This window comes from Antechinus flavipes, chromosome 4 (assembly GCF_016432865.1).
Source record: "Antechinus flavipes isolate AdamAnt ecotype Samford, QLD, Australia chromosome 4, AdamAnt_v2, whole genome shotgun sequence".
Lineage (NCBI taxonomy): Eukaryota > Metazoa > Chordata > Mammalia > Dasyuromorphia > Dasyuridae > Antechinus > Antechinus flavipes.
In genome coordinates, this window is record NC_067401.1 from 18,670,370 (window position 1) to 18,697,095 (window position 26,726).

The following is a 26,726-nucleotide window of genomic DNA, read 5'->3' on the forward strand; positions in this document are numbered from 1 at the left end:
CAAACTGGGAAAACATCTTTACAATTAAAGGTTCTGATAAAGGCCTCATTTCCAAAATATATAGAGAACTGACTCAAATTTATAAAAAATCAAGCCATTCTCCAATTGATAAATGGTCAAAGGATATGAACAGACAATTTTCAGATGAAGAAATTGAAACTATTACCACTCACATGAAAGAGTGTTCCAAATCACTATTGATCAGAGAAATGCAAATTAAGACAACTCTGAGATATCACTACACACCTGTCAGATTGGCTAAGATGACAGGAAAAAATAATGATGAATGTTGGAGGGGATGCGGGAAAACGGGGACACTGATGCATTGTTGGTGGAGTTGTGAACGAATCCAGCCATTCTGGAGAACGATCTGGAATTATGCCCAAAAAGTTATCAAACTGTGCATACCCTTTGATCCAGCAGTGTTTCTATTGGGCTTATATCCCAAAGAGATACTAAAAAAGGGAAGGGGACCTGTATGCGCCAAAATGTTTGTAGCAGCCCTGTTTGTAGTGGCTAGAAACTGGAAAATGAATGGATGCCCATCAATTGGAGAATGGCTGGGTAAATTGTGGTATATGAATGTTATGGAATATTATTGCTCTGTAAGGAATGACCAGCAGGATGAATACAGAGAGGCTTGGAGAGACCTACATGGACTGATGCTGAGTGAGATGAGCAGAACCAGGAGATCATTATACACTTCGACAACGATATTGTGTGAGGATGTATTCTGATGGAAGTGGATTTCTCTGACAAAGAGACTTAACTGAGTTTCATTGGAGAAATGATGGACAGAAACAGCTACACCCAAAGAAGGAATACTGGGAAATGAATGGGAACTATTTGCATTTTTGATTTTCTTCCCGAGTTATTTTTACCTTCTGAATCCAATTCTCCCTGTGCAACAAGAGAACTGTTCGGTTCTGCAAATATGTATTGTATCTAGATATAATGCAACATATTTAACATATCTAGGACTGCTTGCCATCCTGGGGGGGGGGGGAGGAGGGAGGGAGGGGAAAAAACGAAACATAAGTGATTGCAAGGGATAATGTCGTGTAAAAATTATCCTGGCATGGATTCTGTCAATACAAAGTTATTATTAAATAAAATAAAATTAAAAAAAAATTCAATTCAACCAATATTTGTTAAGCTCCTACTATGTGCCAGGCCCCTGATGGCCACTGGGGATACAAATATTCTAGCGGGAGGGGAGAATTGAGAAGGGGAGTCCTCAATGAGGCGACATCCCAAGCCTCTCGTGGGTGTTTAAGGGGGTCGCTCTTGACTCAGAGCTGGCAGAGACCTTTGGTGATTATGGTACATCAAACCTGGACCTGGGGAACAATCCCCCCTCTGCTGCAATGAGGGGTCAGTCAGCTTCTGCTTGAAGTCATGGGGGATGAGACACTTGGAAAGGAGTGCCAAGAAGGGGGGCCCTTTCCCTTTTTATGGGAGTCCTGGCAATCTACAGCAGTAATACAGGGAACCCTACGGAGCCTTCTCAGAAGGAAGTTTTGGGTTTCGGGGATAATCAGGTGTTAAGTGACTTATTCAGAGTCACACAGCTAGTCGGTGTTGGAGGTTGGATTTGAACTCAGCTCCTTCTCGACTCCAAGGCCAACTGAGATGAAGTGACTTGCCCAGGGTGAAACAGTATGTGTCCAAAGCTGGATTCGAACTCAGGCCTAGTGCCTTATCGCTTGCGCCAACTAGAATAGTTTCCCAAATGTCTAAAATACATCTAAAGAAAGTAATCACATTGAAATATAGTTCCTATCAATGTTGGGAAAATTCCCCATGCATATACTTTGTAAATAAAAAGCTTTAAAAAAAAAAAAAAGAAAGAAAAAGAAATAGTTTCCCCAAATTTTAAAGGATGAAAAGGTTTAAGGCTTTCCAGAAAGTACCTCCCCTCCTAAAACAGTCTTTGACAAGTCCCCTGCCCCACGTTCCCTAAGGGTTAGTTCCCTCTCGTTCCTCCAAGTGCCCCCTACTACTAATCCTACTACTAACCCCCAGCAGCTCCACAAAACCCCACCCGACCTTCCCAGCCACTTGCAGGTGGGTGCCATTATCGTCCCCATTCTTACACACCAGGAAGCTGAGGCAGTTGAAGTGCCTTGTCCGGGATCATGTTTCTCTAAGGCTCTGAGGCTGGATTTGGGGTCGTCCGCGCTCTGCCCGCTGTACCAGCCAGGGCCTTCTCCTGATTTGTGTGAGACCATAAGCCCCTCGAGGGCAGGCCCCACCTCCCATCCTTGTCTTTCTGCCCTTGGAGCAGCCTCCCTGGCTGGCCTCCTCCAGAACATGGAGGTCAGGAAGCCAGGAGTTAACTCCGGAGCCAGGAGGAGACATCCAGTGTGTGTATTTTTAGGCTACCCTTACATAAGTGGGTGACGGGCCCAGGCTTTTCTCCCCTCGGGTTCAGCTGAGCTAAGGAATTGCCAGCCTGCCTACGCCGGGCAGAAAACAGGTGCATCGGGGGGGTGGAGGGTGAGCCCAGGCCCAGTTTTACTCTGCGCAGGAAATCAAATCAATAAGATGGGCCTGTGGGGCAGACGAGTCAATTGGAGCTGAACTCTGACCTTGGGGAGAATTTGTGGGACCCAAAATAGAAACCCACTCTGTATTCATTGCAACGTTAAAGGGGCGCTAAGATCGTAGAGAGAGGAAACATCTCCTGTGTAAAGGGCCCCCATTGTGTAAGATTCAACAGTGTGCAGGACCTCCATTGTGAAGGATTCACCAGTGTGCAGGAACCCCCCTCCCCCCAGTGTGCAGGACCTTCCCAATGTGCAGGACCCCCCCTGCCAGGGAAGTCCAGTTGCTTTACTGAGCATCCCCTAGCCCCCGACCCAAAGCTAGGGAAGGCAGCCGAGAACAAACGCCGGAGCCTTTCTTGCCCTTGGCGAGATTACGTTCTGCCGGGGAAGACGATACCACACAGATCTGGGGAGTCTCTGCCCCTTTTCTTAACTTTCAGGGTTAGCCAAGTGTCCCCCTCACAAAATCAATACAAGGTCACTGGGAGGGGGACGGGCCCATGGAGGCTCTGGGGTCCGTGCAGGCGTCGGAAAGGAGGCCTAGTAAGAAGTAAAGCCTGTCAGAGCCGGAAGGGCTGTGTCTGTTTCAAATACTTTTATAGATTTAAAAAGAAAAAAAACACCGTTTCATAGGGTCATAAAGGTGGAAGGGCAATGATCTCATTTTGCAAATGAGGAAACTGAGTCCCAGTGGTTCAGCAGGATCTCTGCCCCACCAGTGTGCAGTTCAGTCTTTGGGACAAAGCCCAGAGGTGGGAGCAACAGAGCCGGACCCTTTGGGTCCTCATTTTACAGACAGGGAAACTGAGGCCCAGAGAAAGGGACCACAGGTGGGCTTTGTCCCATTCAGCCTGCTGGCAGTGCCCCGGGCCCGCTCTGCCCTGGGGTCCAGGAGCCGGGGAGAAGGGAATCTTCTGCTCTCAGCTATTTTGGGTCTCCTTAGATGGGCTGCCGAGGCTCTCTCCCGCCGAGTCAGGTGCTTTCTGCCCATTCCCTGCCAAGGACGGTCAAAGGGAGCAGGGGCCGAGCACGCGCTTCTTGGAGGGGAAAATCTAATCTATTCCAAGGCTGAAAGGGCTTATTTTTTGTCACAGCCCGTGCCCAGCTGCTGGGGCCGGCCCGTGAGTGGGACATCAGGGTCCCAACCACTCCCCATTCATCGGGGTGCTCCAACACAGCTCTGAGGGAAGCTCTCCTCCAGGAAGCCTGCCTGGTTTTCCACCTCACTCCTTAAGTCTTTTCTCCGTTCCCCCCACTTATTTAATACCTTTTCTCTCTGTCAGTCTGTCTGTCTCCCCCTTGCCCTACACAGCAGCTTTTTTGTTCAGACTTCTCTTCTCTAAAGCCGGCCACCCCCTCTTCTATTACAATCAGGGATGTGAGACCATTAAAGGGTCAGCAGAAATCTAAAAACAAGCCCGGGGAACTGCAAGAGACCCCCCCAGCCTTTGTTAGGGGCCACAACCAAGGCGAGCCGGGGGAACGGGGGGCCGGGGAGACAGGGGAACAGGGAAACAGGGGGGACAGAAGCTACTCTCTGGGTCCTGCCTTATTCTGGACAAGGGCAGACACCGTGATCCCCATGAAGAGATTTAAGATTTTATCCAATCTGCGGACTGTCTGTCAAAAGGCAAATGCTCGAATGACAGGGACCAGCTGTGCTAATGGGAGGAAAATGAGATTCTGCAGCTACTCTCCATTGATTCCTATGAGACGACTTTGCTCCCAGAAGCCGCAGCCCTTTCGAGCTGAAACACTCTGGACTTTAACCATCACTTAATCTGACTTGCTCCGTTTACAAATGGGGAAACCGAGGCAGACAGAAGCTAAGTGACTTGTCCAGACTTGCTCAGGCTAAACACTAAATTTCCATGGCTACTAGCTGAGGCAAGAGTTTATTATGTTTTCGGGGTCACGGTGACCCCCAAGGCCACAAAATGAAATATACAGACTGTAAAGGCAGCCTGTTCTATTGAGAGAATTATTGATGTATTGAAAAAAAAAAAAAAAAAAACAGCAACCAACAACCACCTAACACATACATAAGCGAGGGAATACCGATGTACTGGGATATGATGGTGCCATAAAAATGATTATGAAAACTTCAGAAAAACTTGGGGAGTTTTGTTTGAACAGACGTAGAACCAGGAGGATAATTAACATCACTGAAAATGTGGAAGCCACTGGGATGCAGCGGCTACAGCGCTGGACTCGGAGCCACAAGAACAGAATTTAAATCCTGCTGGGGACACTTACTAGCTGTGTGACCCAAGTCATTAAAGTGCTGTTTGCCTCAGTTTCCTCAGCTGTAAAATGGGGATAATCATAGCATCTCCTCACAGAGCTACTTGAGGATAAAGTGAGTTAATTTACCAAAATGCTAGTTATTGTCATTATTAAAGGCAAAATAGCCCTGAGAGACTTCTAAATTCTGATCAATCTATGTGGAATCCGGACCGCATCATGACCCCGAGGGTGCACCCGAGTTCAAATCCCGACTCCGCTCTTTACTAAGCAACTCACTTCCCTCTGTCTGGGTCTGATTCTGTAAAATCAGCTGTCTAGATCCAGACTGGATCAGGGGTCAGGTTTCCTGCCTTTAGAGCCTTGACCCTCAACAAGAAAGCAGCTCCAGCTGATCCCAGCAATCTGCTTGTGAGGACGATGGATGCTGAAGATGCAATTAAAACCGCGTAGAGAAGATCACCTGAGTCGGCTATTTCTCAGGTCACTGAATGTTCCACATGATTTCTCTCCGGCATTTATGTGCGTGGGGGCTAGATGCCCAGGAGCCATCCACCATTTTCTCCGGGTCAGGAGTTTCTGAACTCCTTGAGTGGGCAGGGGACGGGATTCCAGTTACAAGTGGTCTTTGGTGGGGGGAGAGCACGGCAGAGAGACATTTTTCCTGAGCCGCCCTCCCAATACACAAATACCCCCCCAGCTTTGCTCACTTCTCCAAATGACCCAAGGTGGGAACGGGAGAGATCTAGCTCCATCAGTAAGAATCGGACTCCGTCCTTTCAGGCCAAGCCGAGCCTTCTCAGTGCCCAAAGAGCATGAATTCTTGCACGAGGGCCATCCCGTAGGATGTTCTCGGCTCAGCATGGCGTCAGCAAGAGTGGAGACTCACTAAGTGCTTGGCCACTGATTTGAGCAGGGTTAGGGTAAAATGCAGGATCTTCCACTTAAAGATACTTGTAACCCTAAGCAACGATTTCTGGCGAGCCTCCCCCAAATAGAAAACTCCCAGAGACTTCTTAGATGAAGGCCCAGATATTCGTGAAAGAGAAAACCCTTGTGCAGTGGAGTCAAATCTCATTAACCTGAAGAAAAGCTTATGTACTTTTGGCTCAAGAAATTAATCTGTTTAAGCAAGGGTCCAGTGAAAGGGATTATTTTAGTTTTATGGGGGGAAGGGAGGGAGAGGGGCCCCAACAGGATTTGCAAGCTCTTTTAGAAATACCATTAAACTCTCATCCTTAAACAAATCTTATCTACTCATTAAAACGGCTTCTCTAAGAGGGTCCATTGGACAGCGCTAGTAATTATGTAAGAGCAAGGGACGAGAATGTTTTAAATCTTGATTAAGTTAATCTGATCTTAATTGTGGAAATATCTATAGAAGAACTGCACATGCTTAACAGATATTGGATTACTTGCGGTCTAGGGAAGGGGGTGGGGGAAGGGAGGGAGAAATCTGGAACACAAGGTTTTGCGAGGGTGAAGGTTGAAAACTATCTTTGCATGAATTTTGTAAAGTAAGTAGGTAAAAAGTAAAGTATTAAGTAAAAAAATTATTATTTAAATAAAAAAATGAATCCGATCTTTTGCTAATTTGAAGTCACCAGATCTATTCTTCTCTCCCAAATTGACTGAGGGTGGAATGAAGGGCTGAGAGACAAGATTTCATGACCTAAGTCAGGGGTCCTCAAACTTTTAAAATAGGGGGCCGGTTCACTGTCCCTCAGACTGTTGGAGGGCCGGACTAGAGTAAAAACAAAAACTTTGTTTTGTGGGCCTTTAAATAAGGCCCTGGGTGAGGGGGATAATCAGCTGCCTCATACAGCCCTCGGGCCGTAGTTTGAGGACCCCTGACTTAAGTCATGTTGAGGAAATACCCACTAACGTAGATCCCAACTACTTCAGCTACCCAGGGCACTGAGATTGGGTCAGAGAGCTAAGAGGTGCCGAGGTGGTCCTGGAACCTAAATTTTCTTGGTTCCCACCAAAAACAAAAGGTTCCAAATAAGTGAGTGTGTGTATTAAATAATATGTATGTTGGGGACTTGGAGGAGGGAATGGGAGATTGGAATACCCCTCCCTCAACCAAAGGACAGCCAGGGAAACTGTTGCACAAGCCAAAAAAATATTCTGAAATATTTTATAATATACAAAAATCAGTACACTTAAATATATGTGATATCTATTTATTCATTGACCCATCCATCTAACCATCCCTCTGATACACTCGTTATATTTATTATTTTCAAAAGAAGATAGTGATAGTTGATTTTTTGGGAGAGCATAATCCCTGTTTACAGAGTACAGAACACATGGAACAGTCTGAAAATGTTGGCTAAGATTTCTTCCAGCTCTTTCATCTTGTGACATCATGAATGTCTTTTTAAATAAGTGGGACCAGTGACAGAGAACCTGTCCCTTTAAATTTCTCCTTTATTTTTTAAGGAAAAAAGATTGTTTTTTGCAAATTACTTCTAGGGAAGACATGAATTAATGAATTAAAAGCATTACTTTTTCCCTGAGTACTAAGGATAGGATAGAAAAATAAGCAGATTCCGGCGCAAGGAGAGATGGTGGGCTCAAATGGCAAGGAAGAGACCCTCAAGCATCCTCAAGATGCAGCAACACGGGATGATGGGTACATCCTATCACTGGGAAGGGCTGGTAGGGTTACGAGTTGAAGGAGAGGAGATTCTAGGTTCCCTCTGGCAGAGATGGGCATGGGGTCCAGGAGAAAAAAGTGAAGAAGCATTAGTGGGAAGGTTAGGGGTGAGTTCTGGAGTAGGGGGAGAGGAAGAAGTTGGGCCCTCTTAGGAGTCTGTTCTAAAGGAAGCTCTAGGGAAAAAACATGGAGTATATTTGCTTACATATTGGACAATGAACACAGGTTCAGTAGCTGGGCCTACTACGGCTAAAGAATACCACCGGTGTGGCCACATGATACAAGATAGCCACTTAGGTTAAAAATAAAAAATTTTTAAATGGATGTTTATTTATGTAAGAGGACATAAACTCACCACTGATACTTTTTACAAGGTGTCCCTAGTCAGAGCAAGTGTTAAAAAAAGAAAATTTCCTAACTACAAGTAGCCACTCACTTAACAAATGAAGCCTCCTTCTCTAAATAGTTGCATGTTTACCATTCTGCTACCTCGGGGCTGCACCAGGCCCATGATTCCAGGCATAGAACATACAGTGGTTAAATCCCCCATTGACCCCTTTTTCCCTCCCTCACTCCTGGGACTGGATTCTTCCCACCAAGCGTTCCAAGTGCCACGTGGCAGAAGCCCTAATTGGTTGGCAATCTCGGGCCCACATGGGCAGCGCCAATCAAGACCAGGAGGTAGCGGTACCGGTTCCTCTGACAATGTACAAGCTGTTCACGTTAGACAGAAAAGGAAGTGAAAGCTGAGCCATGTTTGAGAGCTGTGGGATGGATCACTGGCCTGCAGATAAAGCCAGCAAGGTCATGGCCACCGGGGGAAGGGGATTAGAAAGGGAAGACCCAGGCCCTTCCCAGAGGATCAAAACCCAGCAGCGTGGGGGACCCAGGCCCTTCTGACCAGACCAAAACCAGCAGCAGGAGCAGGCTGGAAACAAGGCAGAAATCTTGGTGCCAGCTTCTACAAGAGCTAGCTGGGCAAGTCACTAGGAGTTTCTCCGGTTCGTGCTTATAGAACTTTTCCACACCCAGTCTCCCTTCACATAACAGAGGCTCACTGTATATGGGAACTCAAGCAAATTATTTACCTCAGGGTCTTCCATTCTGACAGCAAAAGGGCTGGATTTGATCTTTAGTTTTAGTCTAGAGGAGCCCAGGGTTCTCTGAGATTCTTTCTGGGGGTCTTCAAGGTCAAGTAAATTTTCAGAATGCTAAGATTTATTTTTATTTTTATTTCTTTTTTGCTGAGGCAATTGGGGTTACGTGACTTGCCCAGGGTCACACAGTTAGGAAATGTTAAGTGTCTGAGGCCAGATTTGAACTCAGCTACTCCTGATTTCAGGGTGATGCTCTCTCCATTGTACCACCTAGCTGCCCCATAATGCTAAGTTTTTAATCTCTCTATTGAATATGCTTTATATAATATAAACATCATACATGAATTATTAATCTATATGCTAAATGCATTAATCATATAATTTGTGGGATACAGATGTTTTATATGAAATATAGAAGTATATATTAAAATGTTATATAATCAATATTATGTTATATATAATACATAGTACTGCATGATATATACATATATCATGTGTACATATACCATACATAGTATATAACATGCACATATCATACATAACATAAAAATATATTTTTACATGACAAAAATTTATACTATAGTATGTAATTAAATAGATATATAAGCTATAATTAATAAATATTATGAAATATATGCTGTATTTACGTAGTAATATTATATATTACATAATATAGAAAACATCACTATAGTATACACTTTGTTACATTATGTATATAATGCATGGCTGACGGGAACATAAAGACGAGAAGAGCCTGGGCCCAGAGGTCTCTGGCCAGTCAGGGCCAGCCCTGGGAGCTCTGAGCAGAGCAGGATGTTACATCCTTCCTGGATCGGATGGAAAGCCACAGCAGTTTCAGGAGCTGCGGTTACAGCAAAGGCCGTGGCCCTCCGGAAGGTCCACCTCCAGCATCTTCCTCAAGGGGTTGACTCATGACTTTGAGGGGGATGTGGACCGCCAGGGCACAGGCCGGGCCCAGGGAGCCATCAGCTTCTCTGGGCCCTTGGCCACCTCTCAGTGCCCAGCCTTCCCGGCCCAGGACAAAGAGAATCCCTTCAGAAAGTCTTCCTTGACCTGTTCTGTTTCTCCCGCCTCCAAGCTCCTACGGCTCTGATGACCAACCCTGAATTTCGGTGGGGAAGTTATTTAACTCTTGTTCTGTAACAGGATCTTGGAGTCTGAAGGGCTCAAGGCCGTCCATGACCAGTTACCCCTCACAGTAACCCCTTAAAGCGGGAATCAGAGACTCAGCTTGGCCTAGTGGGAAGGACTCTGAGAAGGCCTCACTGTTTGCTCGTTAGCAGAAAAAGTTTACTGTCACTTAGACTGAAGAGAGAATGGAACTGAGTGGTGAATGACAGGATGGAAGGAAGCAGAATAGGGGAGGAAGAAGAGGCAGAAACCATGGACGCAAGTTGGAGAGGAAAGGGAGCAATGATTGAGAAGATCCTCCAATGGATTAAGGGAAGAGTACTGTGGTCTCCAAATGGAGACATTCACAGCCCGTCACAGATGTTAATGAAACAAGTTAATGCGTCAGTATTTTGTTGGTGCAGGGCTCATGATGGGTAAAAGCAGGAAGATCATAAAGCTACTTGGAGCTTATTTGCCAAAAAGACAGAGAAATCCTATGGAGAACTTGACAAATTCCTGTAAAGTAAATAAACATACAGAGTGAAGAGTTGGCGGCATTAAACCTAAGGTGGGCGAGGAGAGGGATGATGAAAAACATGTTGGAAAATAAGTTCGGGGTGAAGAGATAAAAGCAGTCTTGAAAGACCATTTTCTTTAGGAATAGGAAGGCAGTGAACTTGGCAAAAATGGCAGACACATAACCAAAAAAAGTAAGATGGAGGATATCTTGGTACATAGGAGATGAATGGTTCCCATGTGGGAGTGATTTCAGAAACAGCTGAAAATATGCAATCAGCTAGTAAAAGTAAAAGTAAAAATTAATTTATTATTACAGAAATATAAAAATTAATATTAATTAATGTCAAAATATAAAAATGGAAGAAAGAAAGAAGAAAACAGCATATATAATTATATTAGCCCCAACTTTACCTGTTCATATCCTGTCGATTAAAAAAATAAAAATGGATAATGGATCAAGGAAAGGACCTGGTGTGGACTGTTGCTAATCCCTACAGAAATCTGATAGAAAGGAGACATCAGTGGAGAGACACAAAACCTTCTCAGTTAGTAAATGCTTGCTCTCGATTGACAGAAGATGGCAGTCAAGAACAAAAGAGTTATAGAATAGAAACTAATGTTACTGATAGAATGTGCATCACAAAACTGTGAAGATCTATGTAGTGGAATAAGATGGCTTGATCTGTGACCCATGAAGAGAAGAAACTGGAAGGAGGACAAAAAGCAGATGAAAATGGAAACAGATCACCATTTCCAGGACAAACTCTTTTCATTATTGATGGCAATGGGACCATTAACATCTAGGCTCAATATCCTAGACCCTGAAGTATAATATGAGGAAGTGGAAAAGGCATGAGTCAGATGAGGTACACACAGAGGTAAAAATTCTATAGCAATGAGACATCAGTTTTTGATATATTTAGGAAAGAGGATATTGCTATCATATATCATCTATATCAATAATTATTGGATGGTTTTACTTACCCCCCCCCCAAAAAAAAAGACCAAGAGAGAGAACAATTACCAATCTACATACCTACTTTTTCATCTTCATGAAACCTTTATGAGAAAGCTCTAGATAGAGCTCACTAGTGAAAATGAAGTGGGAAAAAAAGCTTCCACCCATGATTTTCTAGAGCAGACCACCTCTTTTAGTGACATACAATTGCCTGGAAGGCATCAAGAATGCCGGGATGTGTGCACCTACCTCCCAGGGTTTCCAGGAAGATAAAATGAGAGAACAAGCACAAAGCTAGTCAACTATTATTACCACTACTACTGTTGTTGTTATTGAGACAGAGTAAGTTCCAGAGCAGTCCTGTTATTATTTCCCATTTAGATAGCTTGTTTTGTGTATATTTGTTTGCAAGCTGTTTTCCTGTTAAGACTGTGTGCTCCCTGAAGGCAGGAGTTCTGTTTCTTTGTATTTCCAGAGCTTCCCACAATGTTGAACACAGATGCTAATCGATGCTAGCTGACTAATACCTGGGTGTCTGATGTATCAAAGAAGCAGAGGGAGCTTAAGGGGACTGAGACCAAACACGAGGTTCACACCTGTAATCCCTGGGATGAGGAGGTCCAGTTGAGGCTGGTGGATGGTTTAAGAGTAGGAGTTCTAAGTTCAGTTAGAATTAGCTAAGCTAGATCTAGGGCTAAGTGCTTTAGATGTATCTGATTTTCACAACTCTAGGAAGTAAATGCTTATCATTCTCATTTTATAGATAAGGAAACCGAGGCAGAATGTGGTTAGTGACTTGCCAGGGGTTTCACAGCTGGTACACATCAGAGACTGAATTTGAACTTGGGTTTTGCTGATTCGGGGTCAAAGTGGTCACTATGACAGCCTGCCTTTTGGGCTCCATTTTCTCCTGTGTACCCCCCACTTTCTGTCCAAAGGATAAAGGGAAATCCTAGAGCTGAGGTGGGTGGGATGGAAAGGAGAGAAGGGAGCCATCATGTTTTAATGTTTGAAGAACAAAAGTTTCACATAACCAGTAACTGGCTCGCATTAAGTTTGTCCAGCTCATTTATTGTACAATTGGATGAACTGAGGTACAGTGTGTAAAAGGCCCGTCATGGGCAAAAGAGCAGAAAATCCAAGTTTTCTAGCTGGACCGGCGGCTCTCCCACGCCCTCCCACACTCCCCTGCAGACCTGTTTTCATCTTGCCGGAGACAGCTTCCTTGTGTCCTGGGCACTCAGGTGCGACAGGTACACAGCCCGAAAGGAGTCGACTTCCCCTCCTAATGGATTTTCCCAGCCGGGACAAATGACCCAGAAGAATCTGTGATGTGGGTGTTTGCTGTCCCTGATTTCTAGTGAAAGACTCGTGCCTCTGCTAGCAAAACAGCATCTGGCAGAGGCCCCCCAAAACTCCCCCCTTCCCCTCCCGCCAACAGGAGCTGCTACTGAGGAGTCTGGGAGTCACTGGGATGTGGAAAACTGGGGGTAACACAAGCTCACCTCACTGCCCAAGCACACCCTCTCTCACATAAAAGAATAAAATCAAGGTCCCCCTGTCTACTGGAAAGTGAGCATCTATCCCTTCACCTCCAAGCTCCATCCCAAACCAAGTCATTGTTCCCCGGACACCATTCCCCTACTCCTATACAAGGAAGAAAGACTGTAGGGACAAGTCTTCCCTTTTAAATTTCTTAGCAGAATGGCTGGGATAGCAAGGGCTTCAGAACCCTCATTCACTAATCCTCCTTCCCTTTTTTCCTCCCTTCCTTTCTGTCTCCTTTCTTCCTTTTTTCTCCCTCTTTTCTATCTTTTCTGTCTCCTTCCTTCCCTTTTTAAAATCATATTACACTTCATACATTGATCATGATATATAATAATGTATATATACATATATTTGTACATATTTGTATACTTATATAATATGCCTAATTGTACCAATATATACATAAATATATACATAAGATGTATATAATTATATTATACATGATATAGTACATAGAAATAATAAGTGTAGCACATGTGTAATATAACTGTTAAGTATTAATATTTCATATTGATTATATATTTAAGCATTTATTCTGCACATAATTATAGATCTATTTAGAGTATCCATATTGAATATATAGTCATTGAAATGTGCAAATAAATAACAGAGTGGAGGCTGTCTGGCCACTGAGTTAATGGCAAAAGCAGGCCCGAAATCCAGGCCTGCTGAGCTGGCCCAGCACACTGGCTCAGCACCGAGGCTTTGCTCTAAGGTCAGAGTGAGTGTTTGTGAGGGATGAGGAAGACTGATGAGTTCCCTTCTGTGTCCCCGAGGCTAACCCAGGTCTAGGAACACAGAGAAACAAGGTTCTCAACCGGAGGCCCTTCAGCTCACAGAATTCAAAAAGTTGTTTGTTTTCCAGCCAGAGGGGTGTTTAATTCCCCAGCACCGGGGCCATCGAGCCCTTCCTTGTAACAAATGACTTTCCAGGCCTGAAAGTCTATGATTCAAAGAGCAAGATCCTTCCTCAGAGGCTTTGGATAAATCTTATCCAAAGAGCCCCCATTGAAGACTGAATGTGAGCTCCCACTAGACCTGCTAGAGCTGCTTCTTACACACCCTCAGAATGCTTCTAGCAGCGAGGGCCATTAATACCGGGGAGCATCACGGAGATCCTCAGGCCCTTTTCCGGGACTGCCGGGTGACTCAGACACACGGCCCTCATTTCAGGGAGCAGGGACATTGTTGGCGCAATGGACTCACTTACCCAGGAAGCCCTCTTCGTCCACGATGATGGTGTAATCCTCTGGGGTTTCAGTCAGGCTGAAGAACTTGCACCTGGCAGGGAAGAGAAGGATGCTCTTAGTCATGGGCACGATTGCAGCTCCCTCCCGGGGGCCATCCTTCCACTTGGACATAGGGGACGAGCATAAAGAAACAGACGGACGCACAAATGCGGGTGTGAGAAAGCCGGGTGGTTACATGGAAATTACAAACACCCATTTTTCTATTGCACTTTCGAGTTTACAAATTGATTTATTTCTTATTGTCCCCGATTCTTACTGAATCCCAGAGATTTCAGGGCTTGGACCATATGTATGCAAAAATGCCCTCATATTAGGGGCGGCGAGGTGGCGCAGTGGATAGAGCAGAAGCCCTGAATTCAGAAGGACCCGAGTTCAAATGTGACCTCAGACACTTAATTAACACTTCCTAGCTATGTGGCCCTGGAGGGCAATTGCCTCAGCAAAAAAAAAAAAAAAAAAAAAGAATGCCTCATGATGGCTTTGTGGATGAACCCGGCCCAAAGTTCCCATCCAAAATCAAATTCTCTGGACTATGAAGATTTTAACATGTTTTCCAAAAAATGCAGATAAACAAGTATATACATATAATATATTTGAAATGACTTTGCAAGATTCGAAATGTCTCAAGTTCTGAATTTTCTCTCTCCTACCCAGTGAGAAGGCAAAAAAAGTGGTATCAATTGTGCCAGAGAAATTATGTAAAACATATTTCTATATTAGCCATAAATACAGGATATATTTCCCTCTACACCTCCCCCTCCCCTCCAAAAAAATAAACAATAGAGGAGAGGGGGAAAAGGTATTAGCAAATGGGGAATCAGGTAAGACAGCTTAGAGGATTGGAGCTGGGCCTTGAAAGGCGTTGGACCTAATTTCCTTGGATTGATGCTTGGCCAGCTCCCAGTGTGCTTGACATGGTTAAAATGCTCTCTCTCTGTCCATTCTGACCCATAGGCCTGTGCTCACACGTACACACGTATGCACTACGCTTTCCAGCTTAGAAAGCCCCAGTTCCTTCAGTTTGGGGAGATGAATGGGAGTTTCAGGCTCCCACCAGATGCTGTCCTTGCCCTAAATGGTCAGAGATGGTGCTACCTGAGCACATCAAGGGCTGCTCTCCCGAATCCTGCTCCCAGATTCTCAGGAAACCGAGGCAGATGGAGGTGAACTCATAACAAGTGTCTGAGGCTGAATTTAAATTCAGGTTTTTCTGATAAAATCCAGCACACTCTCTACTGCAGCAGCAGCTATCAGCAGGATCAAAGAGTATGGTAATTTCTTAGCATAATTGCAAAATTTAAATGCAGTTCAATTTTCACAGAAAATGACTAAATGTTTGATGTTATTAATTATGGAAAAAAATGTAAAATTTGAATTGATCATAAGTATTCTTAGTCTAGGAGACCCAGAACAACCTTGTGCTGGATTACCCCCTATAAAGCCAGGAAGGGAAGGTTTCCCCCCTTCTCCTCCCCCAGCCAGGAGCACCCCTTTTTAGTGCTTTGAGGTTCAAATAGAAAAAAAAACCCAAAAATAAGCTCTTACTATCTTCATCAAGACCAAGCTAAGTAATGATAATAATAATAATAATAATGATAGCTTTTGCACACAGCACTTTCCAACCATTATTTCAATTGAATAACATGATGGTCCTGTCAGATATGGGCATTATTGGTCCCATTTTACAGAGGAAAAAAATTGATGCTCAATGACATGAAGTGAACACCAGTGTTTTACAGATAAAGCAAGATTTGAACCCAAGACTCTATTAAACAACCCTTTCCCACAGGCCTGCAGATAAACCCAGAGCTCTGACCACTGCACCGCCTGGTAGGCACTTAAATACTTGCCAACTGCTACCCGACTGGCAAGTTCCCCTCTGGAAACTCCCTGCATGGATCAAAAACAAAGAAATAGAATTCCACTCAAACCCCCACATAAACTCACATCTATAGGGAACAGAAAGTAAAAATGTTATTGCCACGCCAGAGATGGAGAAAATCCAGCTGGGAGACGGAGACGCTCGAGCCGGCGTTGGCTGAAGCGGGCCTGACTCCCCGGGGAACCAGCTGCACGGCTCTCAGCAGAGGCCTCGGTCTTTTTCTTCCTTTGGCCCAGGCCCTCTGGGAGCCAGCACAGCCGGGCCGGAGCAGCCCCCGGAGGCTCTCTCCATCCCCCTCCCCCTACATCTGGGTGCCATGGCTGGGGAGACAGATCCGGGTGGGCGGGCGGAGAGCTTCAGCGATGGCTGTGGGGGGACACTGGGAACGAGGCCATTTATCAGAGCTTGCCCTTCTCCCAACCCCGACTCTGAGCGAAGATACATCCATCACTGGAAGCCCTTGAGGGAGAAACTCCCGTGTACAAGAGAAAGTAAAGGACGAGCTTTCCTTCTCAAAATGAATGAACCTTCTGGCCGAGCGTGGCCAGCTGGTGAGCGGTCAGCTCCCTGGGCACAAAAGTCACCACACTCAGACCTCCCAGACTCGAGATCTACACCTGGAAGGGACCTCCGAGGTCCGAGTCCAGCGCCACCATTTTACAGATGAGCAGACTGAGTCCAGAGGATGCAGAGACGAGGGATGCCAGCCTTCCCTCTGCTGGAAAGGACTTCCAATGACATCTAAACCAGATCCTTCATTTGGGAGGAGGAATCTGAGCCCTGGATATCCAAGTGACAGCCAGGCAGCTACAAGTGCAGTGGAGGGAGCACCAGGCTTGGAGGCGGGGGACGCAAGTTCAAATCTGACCTCAGACACTGCCTACCTGAGTGACCCTGGGCAAATCACTTCACCTTGCTTGCCCCAGTTTGCTCACTTGTCAAATTAACTGGAGAAGGAAATGGCCAACTGCTCCAGCGTCTCTGCCAAGAAAATTCCAAATGGGATCAAAAATATCGGACGCAACTGAGAAACAAATGAAAGATATCACATAGGCAGGACTCAGGCCTCTTGATTACATAGGATGAGACCTTGGGAACCGTCCCCTCGCCCCTTATTTTACAGCTGAGGAAACAGAGGCAAAATGGGCCACGCCATCAGCCCCTGGAAGCTCAGAGGGACCTGGGTCAACCTTCCACGATCCGGCCCTGCAAACCCACAGGCCCCAGCAATCACAATAAGCCCAGCTCTTCCTTCCAATAGCCAGTGAGTTATGCCCACATTTCTGTCTGTGAGATGGCAAAGCTTCAGAAAGGCCCAGATCCTCTGCGTAGATGCTGCATCCCAACTACCAGCCCCAACACGCCAGCTTCCCATCAGACATTTTGTCTTCTCATTATCTCACCCTCCGTGTTTATTCCATAACCAATTTGCAACCATTACGCGGACAAATGAAATTTATAATTGCTTTGGGGCCAATAGCAAATTATCACCTTATTAAGTGCTAATTTGGGAGCTGTCTACATGATTCAGAAGAAGAGCGGGATGACCAAGAATTCAGAGCAAACCCTGAAAGCTCTGAAGTAAACAAACACCCTGGTTTCAGACGCCATCTCTCTAACTCTGGCCACAGCCAGCACGGGGAGAAAAGATGGCCAAAGGCTGTGGTTATCCAGGAACACGTATGAATTGTAACTGGAAAGAGAGCTGGCTCCCAAACATGGAACGGATGACAAGAACACACACACACACACACACACACGGACATGGCATAGCAGCCAATGGCCCATTCAGTGTCCCTGCAATTCCCTTTCTGCTGAGACCTTAAGATTTCATCTTTCTGGGGAAATCATACAAAAAGACTAGACTTCCTAATTTATCCCACAGCAGTTTCCCAATGAGCCTTGCACATAGTTGGCAAGGGCATCACCTAAGACCTGGGAAAGACCTTCACTTAAAAAGACCACGGCCCCCCCTGCATCCAATCCATCTCCAGACGTCCTGACCTGCACCTGGCCAATGGACCCGATGGCTCTGGAGGAGAACATGAGGCCGGTGACCTCGCCCAGCCTCCCTCCCGTCCATCATTTCCCTGACAACAACATGCTAGGCCACCTGTGTAGGTTTCAACGATTCTTATGACCTCATAACAAATGGACTCCTCACCCACTGTTAATACTCCTAAAGCTGTAGAGAATCTAGGAGCACAGGATAGAGGAGAATCTAGGATCCAGAGCAGAAAGGCGTCTCCAAGGCCCAGATATTCCAGTCCCTTCATTTTTAGATGAGAAAACTGAGGTACAGAGAAATTAAGTGACATGCCTCAAATCCGGTCCGAGACAAGTCTGTACCTGGGTTTTCCTGCTCCAACACCCCGTCTTCTCGTGCCATTAGCCTCTCTCACTGGCCTTCCTCTGGGTGTTTGATATTTCATGGAAACATGCAAGTTGTAACTTTCCTCTTAACATTAAAATGAATGAAAAAGCATTTCAGTGCCTACAATGGGACCATGATACAAACACTGAAAGGATAGTTCCTGTCCTCAAGGAGCTTACATTCTAATAAGAATGAAAATATTAGTAGGGAAATGGTGGCCAGTAGTATTTTGGGTGACAAACCCTTTCCAGTAGAAAAGACAAAATTGATTGGATTATTGTAAAAGGAGGGAAAGGGGGAGGGAAGAGAGGGAGAGAGACCCAGGATGTATGCATGTGCAGGAATAGAAGATGGGTGGCGGAGTCTCTGTGTCCCAGGGCCTGGCTAATGTGTCCTGAAGGGCTGCATTTCCCCTCCTTCCCGGATCAAGAACATCAACCTGTACTGATGACATGTGTTCATGCCTCCTTCCATTGCCACCTGGGTCAGCCTCCATTCTGATCCTCCAGAGCAAGCTCTGAATAAATGAGAACCACTCCCTGAAATCACAGAGGTCCCATTCTCCCCGGTACGGGCCACTGGCACCTCCCAAGCTCCAGATGGAGAACATACAGGCTATCTATCCTGACTTGGAAACTACCCAGGGAGGGAACCTCGTTTCCCTTCAGTGTCTCTTCAGGGTTGGATTTACCACCCTGAGGAAAGAAGATGTTTGTTGCTGGCAGCCTGTGAATTAAAGCTTCGCTCTCACTTTTCATCTGGGGGCTCAATCAGTCCAGTGAGTGCCCCCAATGAAGTCTGAACCACTGCTGGTCAAGGGAATGATTATAAACACACATCAACAATAAGTGCTGTTAAAGGAACCCCAGTACCACAGCAATCAACCATCCTGCTTTAAGAAACATCAGGGCTTTTTCATTCCAATTCTCTTCCCAAAGGGAACTGGGGATTTTAGTCGACACCAAAGTATTTTTTTTTGGGGGGGGGGGGAAGATAACTCCTTTCTTCAAATGTCCTCCTCTCCCTCATCATTTTTTTTCTTCTTTCCAAAAAAATTAAAGTAGATTTTCATAGAGAGATTTTGTCCTTTCTCTTATCTGCCCAGGCTGACATCTTTGTTAAAAAAAAAAAAAAAAAAAAAGAATTTAAAAACAAAATTGAGGAAAAAAAAATCCAGCAAAACCAACAGACTTTTGAAATATTTTATATAATACTCAACACCTGTGGGGCCTGACTGTGGAAAGAGGTGGGAGATGAGTCTTTCCTTACTTCTTCTTTGGGGGCACGTTAATTATTATAATTTTACAACTTTCAATTTAAATGCTTTTCCCCTTTTCCATTGTCATGAACCATTTTCTTAGTTCTGTTTCCTTCACTTTGCATCAGCTCTTAAGTCTTTCCAACCTTCTTTGAATTCATCACAGTTATGGTTTCTTTTCCCCCCTATATTTCTTTACTAAAGCTTTTTATTTTCAAAAAATAGATAATTCTCAATATTCATCCTTGCAAAACCTTGTGTTCCAATTTTTTTTTCCCCTCTGTTCCTCCCACCCCATCCCTTAGGATGGGCAATTAATCCAATATATGTTAAACACATGCAATTCTTCCATATACATTTCCACAATCATCATCACATTTAATTTCTAATAGCACTGAATTATTCTATTACATTTACATGCTAGTTTGGCCACCCCTCAATTAAGGGACATCTACTTCATTCCCAATTCTTTGCTATGACAAGAAGTGCTGCCGGAAATATTCTGGTCTATATGGAGCATTACTTTTTGTCAGGGGGATCAGTGGAATCTTCAAGTCAAAAACCAGGAACATTTTAATCATTTTATTTCCAAGATTGCAAATTGCTTTCCAGAACGATTATGCAATTTCTAACTCTTAACAACAATGTATTATTATATATTATGTCTCTATTTTCAAAGCTCTTCAGATAAAGAAAATTCCCTCTCTTTTGTCAACTGTTCCAATTTGTTGGATGAGAGGTAAAACCTTAGGCTTGATTTGGTTTGGATTTCTCTTATTAGTGATTTGGAGAATACTTTCATAAAGTTAATAGTCTGCAATTCTTCTTTAAGAAATAATTAAATTTGGGTATTTATGACGTTTATTAGTATGCATAAATGATAAACTTTGTTCATGCTAAAGTTTTCTAATTCACGTAATTAAAAAAAAAAGATCTATTTTACCTTTTGCAATCATCTCTGTTGTTTAATTAAACATTTATGAAATACCCGTGATCTACTTTCTCTCTAATTTTTTTTTTTTTTTTTTGAACAGTATGAGCTTTGATATTCAGGTCACATATGCATTTGGTGCAAGATGCTAGTCTAAGTCCAATTTCTGCCAAATTGTTCCCCAATGTTTCTAGGAATTCTTACTAAAAAGTTTTCTTCTATTTAATTGATTGCAGGTTTATCAAACATGGAAGAGCTGAATTCTTTTAAATTCTCACTTTTTTAGCCTTTTTTAAAAACCAATGTTTAAAACTCGTATCATGTGGTTTTGATGATACCTGTTGTATAATCAAGCATTGATCTACAGATGCAATTTGTAACTATTTTCATTATTTCCCTTGATAGTCTAGAGCTTTTTTTTCCCTGAGTGAATTTTGTTATTATTTTCTCTAACTCTATATAGTATTGCTCTGCCAAGAGCTATAAAACTGCGTGTTATCCTTTGATCCAGCAATACCATGACTAAGTCTGTTTTTCAAAGAGATTAAAAAAAAAAAAAAACTTTTTGGAATTGATTATACAAAAAATATTTATAGCAGCACTTTTTGTGGTGACAAATAATTGAAAATTAAAGGAGAGCCCAACAGTTGAAAAATGTTTGAACAATTTTTGGCATATAATTGTGAGAGAATACTATTATACTATTGTCCTATGAGAAATGACAAGTAGGATGCTTTCAGAAAAAATTTAGAAGACAAATGTAAAGTGAAGTAAGCAGAACCAGGAGAACCTTGTACACAATAACAGAAATACTGAAATGAACAGCTGTGAAAATTTTAGCTATTCTCAGCAATACAATGATCCAGAACAGTTTCAGAGGGCTTATGATGAAAAATGCTATCCACCTCCAGAGAAATAACTGATGGAGCTTGAATGCTTTCTTTTTTTGCTTTATATTTCTTTTTCTTTTTTGGAGAGGGGGAATCTTGTGTTTTCCTTCACAACATGACTAACGAGGAGAAATGTTTTGCATGAATGATTGCACACGTGTGCTGCTTGTTCGGTAATTTTAGTTGCATCCAAATTTTTATTAACTCATTTGGGGTTTTCTCAGCAAAGATCCTAGAGTGGTTTGCCATTTCCTACCCCAGCTCGAGGTAAACAGAGTTAAAGGTCACACAGCTGGGGAAGTGTTGGAGCTTGACTCCAAACCTGGAGATTTATCTACTTTACCACCTAGCTGCTTACACATGTATGACCTTTATCAAATTGTTTATTTTCTCAATAAGAGGGAAGATGGGATGAGAAGTAAAACTCAAAATTTAAAAGGTATATATCAATGCTAAAAATGGTTTTTACTCAGTATCTTGTGTGCCTCTTCTATAAAATGAACTGGAATAGGAAAAGGCAAATACCGTGGGATCTTTGCTGAGAAAACCCCAAATGCGGACATGATTGAACAACAATAAGAGGTGCTTAATAAAATGCTTGCTGACTTTTCTTTACTGCTGCTAAATTGTCACACAATTTAGCCTCTTTGTTCCTCAGTTTCCTATAAGATTAAGTACTAGATGGATTGTGAGGGGTCCCTTCCATTTATGGTCACAGTTAATAAGTGGCAAAGCCAGGATTCCAAATAGGTCTTGCATCTCTAGGTCTATTAAAAATTACTTTTTATAGCATGATCCAAAAAGCAGATGCCATATTGTATAGTGCTGAGTAAAGGCCAAGGCAGGTTTGGACCTGACCCAGAGACAGCCAATCCCAAAGGATTCTGGGTAGCAGAGCTCCCTTAGGATTGTCCAAAAAAAGGAAAAAAAAAAAACCCAAACCACCAAACTTTAAATCCAACTAGTTTCGACTGGATTCAGAGGCTAGAATCAAATAATGAGCTCTGCTTAGCCATTAAGATGTTCTGCAGCCAAATGAATCAACTTCTCCCCTTCCCCTTTTGTGCGACCAGCTGTTGATTTGGCAGCGAGTCCGGAAAGCGCCTTTGTGGGGTCTAAGAATCTGAGCTGGACCTCGTGGCTCGTAGCTAAAGTGCCGAAATGTCACAGCTTCCCTCCTTTCAAGGACCTCGGCCAATCTCAGTCCCGGGAGCTGCTCTGGGAAACTTCAAATAATCTGTTTAGGGACAAAGAGCCGCCCCGAGTGTCCATCTCCCCTATCCCAAGGTTCCAGCTGGAGGTCAAAGAAAGCTGAATGGAAGCTGGGCCTTTCCCTTGGCCACTATTCACTCTGAATGGCGAGCACGTAGCACGGTACAGCATGGGCACAATACAGATGGAGCCATATTTTGATTGATTGATCTTGGGTAACAATTCCCTGTTGGTCACTTTTTGGTCTATCCCCCCCAGTTTAAAGATCATTCTCATTTGTAGAAACAACAACAAAATGGGTCACTGTCCAGTGAAGTATCCCTGATCCTCCTCAAAGAAATCTCTGAGTGGCTCACAGCCTGATGATTAATTGGTTCTGTCCAAACCAGGAAAGCCAAAAGCCAAACTCACTCATTCACTCAAACTCACTCTGTAAGACGTGGCCTCTAGAAATAAGGGAGTTACTTGTCCGCTGGTCCTTCTCCCCAGTCAGACCCTGTTCTGTTAAGGGAACATTTACTGGAGGGTGCTGATAAAATGGGGTATATACAGAGATGGGGAACCAGGACGGCTTTCATGGCTAATCCCACGTGGGAAATACCTGAAGGAATTGGAATTTTTAAGCTGGAAAAAAGAACAGCTGTCTTCAGCTAGCACTGTGTTGTTTACCCCAGAGCTGACGTTAATAGATTTGAGAAACAGAAGAGGGGCAGAGCTAAGATTAATTTTAGTGAACAAGGGGAGCAATCCAAGGTGGAGTAAGGTAGTGAGTTCCCCATCTCTGGAGTTCATAAAGCAGAAGATGGACGATCATCCAAGATTTCACAGGCCCCTTCCAACAGAAATGGTTAGATACTTCCTATCAAAATTCTGTTAGAAAGAACGACAATAAACTACAGCCTCAAAGAAGCCTGACTTGTAGCGCAGCGGGGGATGCAGGATCCTGGGATTCTGTGAAGTAATGCCGTGGAGGACGCACTGAGCTGGGACGCGGAATGTCCAGGGCAGCACTTTCCAAACAACCCCATCAGCCTGATTTTTGCCCAGGCCTGGCCTTTCTGACCTGCGATACGGCTTTTTCCCCCACCAATGAGGCGTACAAGTATGATCACTGAGGTAATGTTTAACCTACTTGACATCAAACCAAGTCTTCCAGAAGCACTCTCCCCATAACTTGTAACATGCAGGGTCTGGAGATGCAACGGATTTAGTTAATATTTAAAACAGCTTCCTCAAAAAGCTTTTGCAGGCATTTTTGTGAATCAACTTTAAATGGCTACATAGAAAATAATCATCATAATGAAAATAATAAAACTATTATTTTAAAATCTTTAAGTTGATCTATTAGTTCCGATAATCTTCATTTATCTATGGACCTCATCTCCCAAAATAATTTAAATAAAATACAATAATTAAAAAAAATATATCCAGGAACAGTTAACCCTCAGATGCAGAAAGGAGGAGAGATTCCACGGCACATTTTAAAATGCCCATCTAATTTTTTAAATAGTGTTTTATTTTCCCAAATACATGAAAAGATAATTTTCAACATTCATTTTTGTAAAACTTTGTGTTCTAATTTTTTCTTTCTCCTTCTCACCTCCTTGTCTCCAAGACAGAAATCAATCTACCAGGTTGAATATGTGCCATCCTTTTAAACATATTTCTATATTGCTCATGTTGTGAAAGAAAAATCAGACCAAGAAAAAATATATAAGGGGAAAAAAAGCAAATAAAAAGGTGAAAATATTCGGCTTCATTCCACATTCAGTCAATGTGATTGGTATTTTCCATCCCAAATCTATTAGAATTGCCACGTCCATCACAATTGGTTATTGTATAACCTGGTTGCTGCCGTGTATAATGTTCTCCTGGTTCTGCTCACCTCACTCAGCATCAGTTCATGTGAGTCTCTCCAGGCCTCTCTGAGCTCATCCTGCTGGTCATTTCTTACCGAATAATAATATTCCATAACATTCACAGACCATAACTTATTCAGCCATTCTCCAGCTTCCCCTCGCTTTCCAGTTCCTGCCATTACAAAAAGGGCTGCTACGATGCCCCTCTATTTTTAAAGACAAAGAGTTCCCTCTCCAAGGCTCAGGCCATTTGTTTTATGAGAAATTGAGGTATCTGCAAGGGGTTCATTTTCCAAACTCTGCCTGAGGAATTCAACCTATTTGGGGGATCCCTGCACCCCCAAACTCCAACAGGACTGAAGTTCGGAGTTGCCCAGTTTACACCCTCAGTCTCAAGCCTGAGGAAAAGGACTGGGGGAGAGAGATTTCTGTGCTCTTGGGAGCCTAAGGTTTCCCCCAAGAATCCCTGTCTCTGATTGGTTGACGCTTGATTACAATTGACCAGATAGTCTTTTAAAATAAAACGTTTCTGGGAATCAGATTAACTTGGGTCTCTGGCAAAAACAAACTGGGCTCTGAGTGCTGCTTGCGCCCAGCTGCCAGGCTCTCCCCTAAGGAAGATCAGGTGGACTCTAATAATGGGCAGGACTGGAACCAATGAAGAACCAATTATTGCTCGATAATAAGAGCAACAGCCTAAAAACAATTAGGTGGGAGGGGCTGCCTCCCAAGATGGGAAATTCTCATTTCATTGGAGATTTTCAAGTTACAGATTGGATGGATGATCATTGGTTGGGGATGTGATAGGTGACTCCTACTCACCTCAGGCCTTCTTAAACTTTTTCCATCCATGACATCTTTTTGCCCAAAATTTTTTGCACAAAAATTTATAACTGGGTATACAGGTGCGTAAAGTAGGTACACAAATCAAAGTTTACTGATAACAAATGATTTTGTGACCTCTGCATATGGGGGTCACAACCCACAATTTAAGAAGCTCTGATCTATGTGTCGAACTAATGGCCTTCCAAGGTTCCTTCCAGATCGGGGACTGGGTGACTGGGAATCCAGTCTTCAAGAACCCCTTCCCCTGAAATCCACCTTAAGGCTGGCTGGAAACAGGAAAGTCAACTGACTCTTGGAACTTCCTTTCCAAACCCCATCCTTAGCTCTGAGGGGAGAGCTGCCTTCCTAGAGAACACCAGTCGTGATCCATCTTCTCCCTGACCTAAAGTAGGAAGAAAAATGGCACCCCAGTCAGAAATGGCTCACTGAAACATCCACGGATGTGGCCGCTCTCTCCTTGGAAGGCACAAACTAATATTGCTCAAAACTTGACCTGACTGCCCATTTCCACCCCTGGCCAGGGTTTAACCTGGGATCTGTGAAGTTGTTTTTAAAATCTATTCTGGAAATTGCATTTCAATCCTTTGTAAACCTACGTGTTTTATTTTTAGCATTTAAAAACATTATCCTGAGTGGGAGTCCATAAGAGGGACCCAAAAGGGTCTGCTTTAGAATCTTATAATTTTAAAACATGATTCACTGGGGCATTTATTTGGCCAAAGTGGGTCAGTCCGTGGTACGGAGCAGCTTAAGAACTCCTGGTCAAGTGTCCTAGAAAATTTTAGGGCAGAGTGGGAGAAAAAATCAGGCCTCTTAACTCAAACCCAGCAATTTTCAAAGCACGGTCACTTCTCAGATGCCTGGGAATCCCGGGCCCTTTCTATTTTCATAACACTAAGATGCTATTTGCCTATTGAAATTCTCTTTTCCAGCTACGCACGTGTGAAGCTGGGTTTTCTTCATCCGCTTCAGGGAAAACGTATCCCAACATGCTGAATGCAGAGGCCGACCCGACAACCCAGCTGTCTTTGCTTAAGGCAGACTTAGGGGACTTACAAAAATACATAAAATTAGGACGCTCTTCTAGTTAAAAAAAATTTTTTTTTAGATTTTAAAAAATATGGTGATTTTTCATAAAAATGCCCCATTAACTTGTATTTATCAGTATTTAAAAATGAAGAAATACTTTTCAAAACTTAATGCAGCAAATGTTAAGATATAATGGAAATAAACCAACGCGTTGGGTTCCTTAATGATTGTTAAGAATGTAAAGGGGTCTGTGAGGCCTTATTTATTCCAGGTGCTAATCACCGGTGAGGAACATCAGGAAAGAGGCTGTTGTCCTAAACCTCTTGTCCTTTTTCTCTCTTTCCCTCCACCCGAATCCCCAACTGCAGACCCCGATTTCAGTGACGTCACAGAATAGGTCGTCTAGTACAACTGGGGACAAGTCTAAATTAGAGTTACGATGTATTTTTACTATGTTTAGCACATATCGGGTTATTTGCCATCT

The 26,726-nt window shown here is 43.6% G+C and overlaps 1 protein-coding gene across 2 annotated transcripts in view; it reads right to left on the reverse strand.

Moving 5' to 3' along the window:
- The window catches only part of CASTOR2 (cytosolic arginine sensor for mTORC1 subunit 2), a 73,379-nt gene that overhangs the window by 14,004 nt on the left and 32,649 nt on the right, over positions 1-26,726 (reverse strand). The window contains exon 2 of one of the 2 annotated variants that reach the window (XM_051991993.1): positions 13,922-13,992. In XM_051991993.1, the coding sequence (XP_051847953.1) occupies positions 13,922-13,992 (71 nt within the window). Of the gene's footprint in view, positions 1-2,100; positions 2,316-13,921; positions 13,993-26,726 lie in introns of those variants that run through there. The other variant, XM_051991994.1, reaches the window with a different exon arrangement.